This window comes from Microtus ochrogaster, unplaced genomic scaffold (assembly GCF_000317375.1).
Source record: "Microtus ochrogaster isolate Prairie Vole_2 unplaced genomic scaffold, MicOch1.0 UNK1, whole genome shotgun sequence".
NCBI classification, from domain to species: Eukaryota; Metazoa; Chordata; class Mammalia; order Rodentia; family Cricetidae; genus Microtus; species Microtus ochrogaster.
In genome coordinates, this window is record NW_004949099.1 from 38,512,079 (window position 1) to 38,521,642 (window position 9,564).

Here is a 9,564-nt window from a genome sequence, read left to right on the forward strand (position 1 = left end):
GGTACTGTAGTCCTCAAGCTGCTCAGTATCAGGATTCCTTTATACTCCCAAAAATTAGTTGACACTCCAATTTGCTTATTTGGATTATAGTTCTTGGTATTTGCCATGTTAGGCATTAAAATATTAATTAATTAGTTAATTAAAGAAAGGATAAAACTCATTTTATTTCTTTTTTTTAAAGATTTGTTTATTTATTATGTATACAGTATTGTGTCTGCCTGCAGGCCACCATGTGGTTGCTGGGAACTGAACTCAGGACCTTTGGAAGAGCAGGCAATGCTCTTAACCGCTGAGCTATCTCTCCAGCCCCTCATTTTATTTCATATAAATAAAAAATTAAAAACAAAACGAAGATAGCCCTAAATTTCAGAACAAAAATTCAAGGCAGAAGAATGCATTGTGTCACAGGCTTATAACTCTTCTTTGATGCCTGGCTTATGGAAACGCAAGTATGAGAAGCCAGCTCAGTTCTCTTAAGTCAGATATCAAAGAGGAATTACTAAATAACCACGGGAGGAGAGCCGAAAGCACAAAATATGCCCAGCATTCCAGTTGGATATTATTGGTTCCTGGAGGATCTTGGTATCTGTAGGGGACCCAGGGCTATAATTTGAGAATTTCTGGCCTAATTAGTAAATTCTTTAATTTTTAAAGTAAAACTTGAATTAGCATACACAGTATTTGTTATGATATTTTCCAACAAAACTTTCCCTTTTGATTGATTTTCCTTCCCGCCCCATCTGCCTTGCACCCCCGCCCTCTTGTGTCGTTTCAGGCCTCCCCTACCCTTATCTCCTCTCTGACGTCATGTCCTGTTGCCCTCCTTCTCCCCGAATGCCCATTTCCTCCTCTCCTGGTCTCCTTTCACAGCTTCCACTCAAAGTCACCCGCTTATACACATGTGTATAAACCCTGTAAGCTAGGATCGACATACGAGAGAGAACATGCAATTCTGCCTTTTCCGAGACTGAGTTATAGTGTGTGTGTGTGTGTGTGTGTGTGTGTGTGTGTGAATGTATGTGGGTATGTGTGCGTGTGTGAGGCCAGTTCCACTTCCTTGCCATTGTGAATAGTGCAGCAATGCACACGCACCTGCAGGCTCCTCTCTGGTAGGACAGAGAGTTCGTAGGGTGTGTGACTTGAAGTGCCATCGCTGTGTTTAACTTTTGGGGACGCCTTCCTTCACACTGACTTCCTTCCTTCACACTGACTTCCTTCCGTAATTGCTGTATTGGTTTACGCTCCTGTCAGCATTGAAGAAGGGTCCCTTGGTCCCTGTGTTCTTGCCTGCATTTGCTGTCCTCTTTGCTCTTGATAGCGGCCATTGCGACAGGGGCGGGGGAACACGAAGAATCTCAAATTAGTCCCAATGTGCTTTCCCATGATGGCTGAGGATGCCGAGCACTTTAAAAACACTCATTAGCCATTTGCACTTGCTCTTTTGCCTGTTAGTTCCATTAGTCCGTGTATGGATTCTTTTAAAAAATTAATGTTTATTTATTTTTGACATTAGTCGTTAAACTCAGAGCCTCACACAGCTAGGCATGTGCTCTACCACTGAGTGCCATTCCCAGCTGTAGTTATTCATTTTCTATGTATGTGCATGTATGTGTGTGTATGTATGCATGTGTGTGCATGTTCACGCATGCGGGGGTCAAGGGTGACCTTGGGTGTCAGTACTCATCTTGAACTTGTTTGAGACAGGGTCTCTTTGCTGTTGGTCACTGTGTACACCAAGGTGACTGTGTACATCAAGGTAAGCTTTCAGGGCTTGTTCTGTCCCTGCCTCCCACTTGACGGTAGCAGCCTGGGCTCACAGATACATGCTGCCGTGCCCGGCCTTGTGTGATTGCTGGGGATTCAAGCTCAGGTCCTCATACTGGCACAGCAGGTGCTTTGCCCACTGAGCCTTTGCTCAGCCCTATTATTTATTTATTTATTGAGACAAGATTGTGCTATGTAGCCTAGACTGGCCTCCATTTCCCCAGCATCCCAAACTGGCCTCAGCATCCCAAGTGAATGCACCACCATACTGGGATGACCTGGTAACTTTTTTACTCTCTCCAGTCTTATCCCAAACTAAAAGGATGAGAATATTTTTTTTTTCTTTGAAGGTGATGTTGTGTCCTGTGAAGGTATCTGCCAGTCTCTGAAGGTCTGATTTGTGAAAGCTGCAGGGGTTTTGAAACCACTTCATTTACGCGGGTTAGAAGAGGGTCTCAGCTATAGAAGAGGGACCTGGTTTGTGCTTTGAATCAATCTTGTGTTGAAGCGGACCGGGGCAGGGAAGCTGTGTGGAGCTTTCTGGCTGCGTTTCTCTAGATCAGTAGCCTCTGGCTGGGAGGGCAGACAGAAGTCAGAGATGATTGGCTTGGGCCTGCAGCTTGGCTCTTCTGGCCCGTTCATCCCGACTCACCAATTTTCTTGACTTTATATGTGTCCAAGGAATGCAGGGTACACAGAGATATTCCTCGGTGTCTTAGCCAGCTTTCCATTGCTGTAACAAAATAGCTGAGAAATTCAACTTGATAAGTGAAATATTAATTTTTGTTCATGGTCTCAGAGGGGCACAGTCATTTGTTCCCATCAGCTTGGGCCTGTGACAGTGCAATGCATCATCGTGAGAGCACGTGACTGAGGAAGATGCTTGCTTCTTGGTGGCCAGGAAGCAAAGACAGGGGAAGGGACCTAGGTTGCTCTCTCCCCTTAGTAGGAACCTTTCCAATGACCTAACTTCCTCCCACTAGGCCCTACTACCTAAGGGTCCTGCTACCTCCACGCAGGCTGGAGACAAAGCTTTAACTAGCATGTTCCCCCTCTTGTCCTTAAGTCCTTACATGGCATCCAGCCCCAGTTAAGACTTTGCTTGCCTTTGGGGTGTTTTCCCTGACACCTCATCTGCAGGCTTCCTTTAGCTACAGTAGGCAGCTCCACTGAGAAGGAGACCCCGTTAGGGACAAAGCCTTCAGCCTGTGTGCAAACAGGCCCATGGAGGAACTGAAGGTGGCTTACACTTGTGTTCATTACTGCTACGATTAGGTCTCCCTACTTTTCTAATGAGCTAGAATGTTTCCTATAAAATAGGAATGGGGTGTAGATTTGCATTTTCTGTCCAGCAGAGGCAGTGCTAGGGACCCAGAGGCCGCCTACCCAGTACAGCTGCAGTGACTATTTTAGCATCATCTATCTATCTATCAGTCTCTGCCATGAGTCTGGGATCACAGGTGTGGAAACCACCTTGGACCATGTTGTCCCAGTACCTGGCTTGGCCTGGTGGGTCTGTCTGAGGTGGAACAGAGAAGCCTGTGAGTAGCCGAGACTGAGAGCTAAATACCCCTCTGGGCACTGCTGTGGGGTGGGGGTAGATTTGTGCTGGAGGCGATGGGCAGCTGTTGAAGGTCCTGCCTAGCAACCAGACTGTAGACCAGGTTGAGGTCAGGGGTGACCATCAGAAGCTTGGAGGGAAAGATGAGAACCCAGACTTCTTTTTGTTTCTGTGGAGGGAGAAACTGTAACTAGATTTCAGGCGGGTGCCACAGGGACTGAAGCATTTGTTCTAGGAAGGGAGGAGGCAGTTTCTGCAGAAATCACACTCCTATCCTGCAGCGAAATAACCTGAAAACACCCTTCTTGCTGTGGATGTCTACAAACCATTTAATACCTCCAGGGACCACCCAGGAAATGTGCGAGAGTGTTCTTCCCATTTTCCCTCTGATCTGGGACAAGACGGAGCCGGGCCAATGGGAGACGAGCCAGGCTGGCCTTGGCTTGCCAGGACTCCAGGCGGGGAGGACGCTTGAACTACAGTTCTTCTTTCTTTGGGTGCTATTGTGTCCTGCATGGAGAAGATTGCTAGTTCATCCTCACCTGTCTGCCAGAGCTGGTCCCATGGTGTATAGCAATCACCCTTGACAGAGAGTCCTAGGGTAGCAATGGCAATAGTTTTTCATGTAATTTTCAGGGTTTTTTGTTTGGTTTTTTTTCTTTCTAGCTCTGAACTGTAGGTGGGCAAACAGGTAGGCAGGAACTGAGCAGTTGGACACTCTCAGATGCCCTCTGTGAGAGCTCTGATCTCCGTCCTTGAGTGGTGTTCTTATGGGCAGTGTTGCAGAGCAGAAACAGACCCAGACCTCAGCCTCCTTCTCTGAGCTTCAACTTGCCTCCTTGCTACTTTGGAAGAATCATGACCTTTCCAAATAAGAAACCAACAAAAGCTGCCCCTCTGCTTACCAAGGAGCACCCAAGATACTAGAGAAGTGATAATGTTGTCATGGTGACCATTATCCCAATATGGCCCAGGGAGATAGAAAAAGGGACAAGAATGTCCCAGGGAGATAGGAAAAGAGACAAGAATGTCCCGTCTTTCTGGAAATCTGCTTGCCATGGCAGAGGCAGAGGAACAGCAGAAGGGACTTCTCTGGTGGTCACAAGATGAATGATATATGGGTCACCATTCCTTGGGGTGAATTGCACGTTGCTCACTGCAGACTTACAACAGGAGCTTTGATTCCCCCTCACACGTCACAGAGGAAAGGGTAGGGTGATGAGCTAAAGTTCATGCAGCTGGTATATGCATGAGCCTGAACCTGAACTTGGGGCTGTGGAAGTGACAGCGAGGCCAAGGCAAGCCAGCCAGCTCCTGTCACTTCTTCTGGTCATCAACTTTGGAAATCTATTTCTCCTCAAGGTGGCTAGCGGAAGGGCACATGTAGCTGAGACCCAGCTGGCCCGAGCACCTCTAAAGTATCTTCATTCATATGGCCTCTTTAGTGACAGGCTCTGTGGCATCTTTATAGTAGTCCACGAAGTAACGTGAAGACTGTTGTCCTTATTCGCTCAAGGACCTTTCCACCAGGTAAGTTAATTATTAGTCTAAGTTCCCACTATCAGAGACTGGCCACAGAGGCATTGATTCAACAGGAGGGAATTGAGGAAGGTGAAGATAGGGAGGGGCACGGTGTCTGCTGTTGCCGTGGCTGGCTCACGCCCTCAGACCGCCTGCAGTTTTGTATCAGTAACCCACGCTAATAGACAGCTGCTTTTCTATGCTGCATGTGGACCCAGGGCCTATTGTGGTCACGCTACAGCTGTGATGTTATTTTCTGCTTGCTTGATTCTGACTGTGGACTCTGGATGAGACTAGGTGAGATGCATGATCCCGGCCCAGGGTTGCTGGGAGCAGGACACTGATTCCCTAGAACCAGAGCATGTCCCTAGTGTCAGGGAGGATCTTGAGATTGGTAGCACACAGGCCAGATTTCTCTTATCTCTGGGATTCCCCTGGTACCACATAGCAGAGGCCCTCGTGCATGAATCCCTGCTCTCGACAAACGTGGGCTTTCTCCGAATTTCTTCTCCTCTAGCGACTTATGTCTTCTTTTTCTATGACCCTGCTCCAAAACACTCATCGGCTCCAGTTAGCATTCATGGCTCATTATCCTATATAGTATATATTTTGTAATATGTAGCTATTTTTATAGTATACAGCTATTCTTGGGTTCTTGGGCTCTTTCCTTTCTAGTTGAAGGTTGTAAATGCTTGTACTAGCTGCTGACTTCCAGTCATACATATGCATGAAAGAAATCATGAATGAAACAAACCGTGGTTTATCTGTAGCATTGTGTTGCGTCATATTGAAGACGTCATTGATTCTAATAGACATTGCTGGTCCACGTGGCACCGAAAGAGAGAAGCTGCCAGTTAAACCTCGCCAGCCTGGCTAGAGGCAGCCCTGCTGCAGAGACGGTTACAGTTAAAAATTAATAATAAAAATAAATAAATAAAATGAAAACAACAACTGGCAACAGGCATTCTGAATCAATTAAAACACAGACCGTAGAGATGTTTGTTAGTAAAACATGCAGGTTTGTTTATACTAATGAACCAGCAGAAGAAAGGACTGACTGTTCCAACCCTGCCTTGTGTGGTTAGGTTGAGTTGAGGGTATCAACAGAGGGGAAACCCAAAATAAGCCTCGCCTGGCACAGCATGTCTTGAGATAATTAATAGGCACAGGGTTTCTCTGTGTAGCCTCATACTGTAGATCAGGCTGGCCTTGAACTCACAGAGATCCACCTGCTTCTGTCCTCCCCCCACCCCCAGTGCTGCGATTAAATGCATGTGGCATTTAACAGGTCCTTACTCTGTTATTGCCAATAGGAACTGATCCTATTGGTCCCTGCAGTCTCCTGGGGAATATGTCAGAAAATGTCTTCCCAAGCCCCATCCCCAGTTTACTCTTTAAATCTATGTGCTGATGTGCAGGCAGTGGACGTGCAGGAAACTCTACTGCATAAAAAATGCCTGGCTCCTGTTAGATCCTTTATTTGGTAATGAAGAGAATTAAGATCAAGGAAGAGAAGTGGCCAGGTCAGGGCAGAAGAATTGTTGCCTCCACCTCTGGACCCCAAAGCTGCCCGGTCTAGGGCTCTTAGCGCTGTAGAAAGCACCGGCTGGATCCTGACTGGACAACCTGGTTTCCCTTAGTGCCGTCCTCAGAGGGACATGGCTGAGGCCAGCACCCTCCTTGGGCCGTGCTGAAGAGTCTCTTTCCCCACAGGCCATGTGGGAGCAGTGCCAGCTACTGAAGACTGCCTCGGTGTTCGCCCGCTGTCACCCTCTGGTGGATCCCGAGCCCTTCGTGGCTCTCTGTGAGAAGACTTTGTGTACATGCACCCATGGGCCAGAGTGCGCATGCCCGGCTCTCCTTGAGTATGCCCGAACCTGTGCCCAGGAAGGGATGGTGCTGTACGGCTGGACTGACCACAGCGCCTGTCGTAAGTCGCTGCTCTCCCCCGTGCTAGGCGTAGGCTGTTTGTCCTGGAGTGGTGGCACTTGGTGTTCTGGAGTTGTGTTGTGAGATACAACTTCCCACCAGTGCCATCAGCCAGGGTCTATTGAATCCTATGTCCCGAATGGCTCCTCTCGACTGTCACCTAGTCCTATGAGCACTGGCCTGCGGGGAAGTCCCTTCCCTCATGGTCTCCGTGGAAGCTGAGAAAGCCTGTCAAGCCCTGACCCTACCTTGGTTTCATGTCACACTCTCACCACCCCATGACTCAGGAAACCCATTCCCTGACTTCCCATAGTTGTCCCTGCTCCAATGCAGCAGGCGGTTAGGTCTCAATGTCTGTCTTCAGTCCTGAGTTAGAAGGAGCGTCAGGTTATAGAAGCTGCATGTGGGGTGACCCCAGAGAAACCGGAAAGCCTTCGTTAAACCTTTCCTTTTATTGACTCATCCTTCCGGCCTCCAGGCACATCTTGTACTGGTCGTTCAACCCTGCCTCACTACGTCCATTTGGCATCTGTAAATCTCACTGGGTCCATAGTCGTTGTCACCGTCTCTAAATTACCATGATTAAATAGAGATTTTCTGGTCACCTTGCAAAAGCCTTCTCTTTCACCACGCTGATCAAAAGCCACTTGATGGTCAGCTGGCTGGCTGTCATTAGGCGGATAATGCAAGCTGAAGGAGGCAGAGGGCCTGGCTGATATTGACACGGTGCACTTGAGTTTCACCGTCTGGGAAACAGCGTGGCCATCAGCTCTGCCTGTCGTCTCGGCTGTGGGGGTACGGACAGAGCTGGGGATGAGGTGATATTTGGTGGGAGCCAATATCACGAGGAAGAGGGACCCTCAGGGGAGGAAGTGATAGTTCCTAGCTGGTCCCTGGAAACCATTCTTTTTTTTAAGCCCAGAATTTGGTGTTGCTCTGAGAATGTTTTAGCTGGCATTTACAGAACACTGAGAAACAAAAGATGCCCATGCTTTCTCCAGGTAGAATGGAGGACAGATAGCTATGAGGTAGGGGTTGCTGGCCCAGGCATCTTACTGAGTCTTAGCTGGAACTTTGCAAAACGGGAGATGCTCTTTCAGGGAAATGCTGGCTTCAGAGGGACCTTGGACTGGTGGGTTGGAGACGGCCCCTGAGGCCCTGTAGACAGAGTGGACTGTCAGGGAGGCTGAGCTGGCTGCACTTGTCACTAGTGTGATTTGGAAACCCCATCCATGCTGGTGAACTGCTTGGGGAGACTCATTTGGTTTGTCTTTCAGACCCAGCATGCCCTGCTGGCATGGAGTATAAGGAGTGTGTGTCTCCTTGCCCCAGAACCTGCCAGAGCCTGCCTATCAATGAAGTGTGTCAGCAGCACTGTGTGGACGGCTGTGGCTGCCCTGGTAATAAACTTCCCCCTCATTCGCAAACCCGAGGCCCTGCCAGTGTCCTTGGCTTCGGGGAGAGAGATGAAGGCCACTTGTGTTTTTCCCTCATGGCTGTAATCAGAGGTCTTTTATTTTGCTTTTTTAAAGTCTTTTTACAGGGAGCGCAGGATTAAATTGGCCTTTAGTTTTAATTTATGTTTTCCCGTGGTCTGTATTCATAAGGCTCTGTGTCTGGGGAAATAAGGATGGCCTTGGCCCTAACAGTGGCTTTGTTCAAGGAGCCCCTGGCCTGATTTGATCTATGGATTCTTTTCTCAGTTGGGGTTCAGGACTCCAGTCTGGAAGAAAGGGCTTGCAAAGTATACCCTGGGTTTGCCTTGTGCTCTCAGCTGTACAGGGCTTTGCGTTAGAAAGTCTCTGCCCAGGGGGATGAGTGGTGGCCATGAGCTGTTTTCAGCTATGCAGAGTAGTAAGTCCTGAGGCTCATGACTTCTCTATTGGATGCTGTTGAGCAAAACTATTGACTCAGTGCAATCCTGGAGGGATGGGATAGCAATAACCCAGCACCCCCTCTCACTGCATCATGCAGATTCTCCGAGATTCCAGGGAGAATCCTCTGGCTGGCCTCCGTGGCTTCTCCACTGGACAACCTCAGGCCAGCCCTTGGGCCCATTCTTGCTTCTGCAGTATGGAGGTTAATACCTCCCTCCCTCCCAGTCCATCAGTGTTAGGGATAAACATCGCGGTACACATCCTTAGAGTTTTTCAGAAGCGCTAAGCTTTTGGTTACCCATGGGGTTCTAGAAGTGAGAGGTGACTAATGATGACAGTGCTGAGATCTTTGCTTGATGCCATTGAACCCAGACGGAGAGCTCCTCGATGAAGGCCTCTGTGTCCAGAGCTCCGAATGCTCCTGTGTGCACGCTGGGAAGCGGTACCCTCCGGGCACCTCCCTCTCTCAAGACTGCAACACCTGGTTGGTAACTGGGGATACATAGCATGGTCTACCCAGAGGTTTGGCGGGGGGGGGGGGGTGGTGGTGGTAGGGGGAGTTGGGGCAGGAGGGGCAACATCAGGTGGACCAGGAGCTGGCTTGGGTTGAGAGTTGGGGGTGGGGAGTTGGCAGCAGGAGAGCAGGTGTTGAAGGCAATGGTGGTATGCAAAGATCGTGTCACAGATACGCCTGGAGGGAAATCAGAGGGGCACATCTTTTCCATGCAGCTGATAGCTCTAGCTCTTTCCAAATGACGGGTTAGTAAAGGATGCTTGTCTTATGCCAAGCGCATAGCTTCTCTTTTTAGATCTTTTGTCTGCTGGTTGAGAGTAAGCAGATTTATAAGCAGGGGCTCCTCAACTGTGTTTTATGGAGCCTAGATGGTCCTAGCCTGGGCACCTGTCCCTGGG

At 48.8% G+C, this 9,564-nt stretch overlaps 1 protein-coding gene across 1 annotated transcript in view; it reads left to right on the plus strand.

Moving 5' to 3' along the window:
* The window catches only part of Vwf (von Willebrand factor), a 147,916-nt gene that overhangs the window by 37,654 nt on the left and 100,698 nt on the right, over positions 1-9,564 (plus strand). Inside the window, exons 7-9 of the mRNA XM_005365251.2 lie at positions 6,560-6,776; positions 8,053-8,175; positions 9,025-9,136. Of these exons, the coding sequence (XP_005365308.1) occupies positions 6,560-6,776; positions 8,053-8,175; positions 9,025-9,136 (452 nt within the window). The remainder of the gene's footprint in view (positions 1-6,559; positions 6,777-8,052; positions 8,176-9,024; positions 9,137-9,564) is intronic.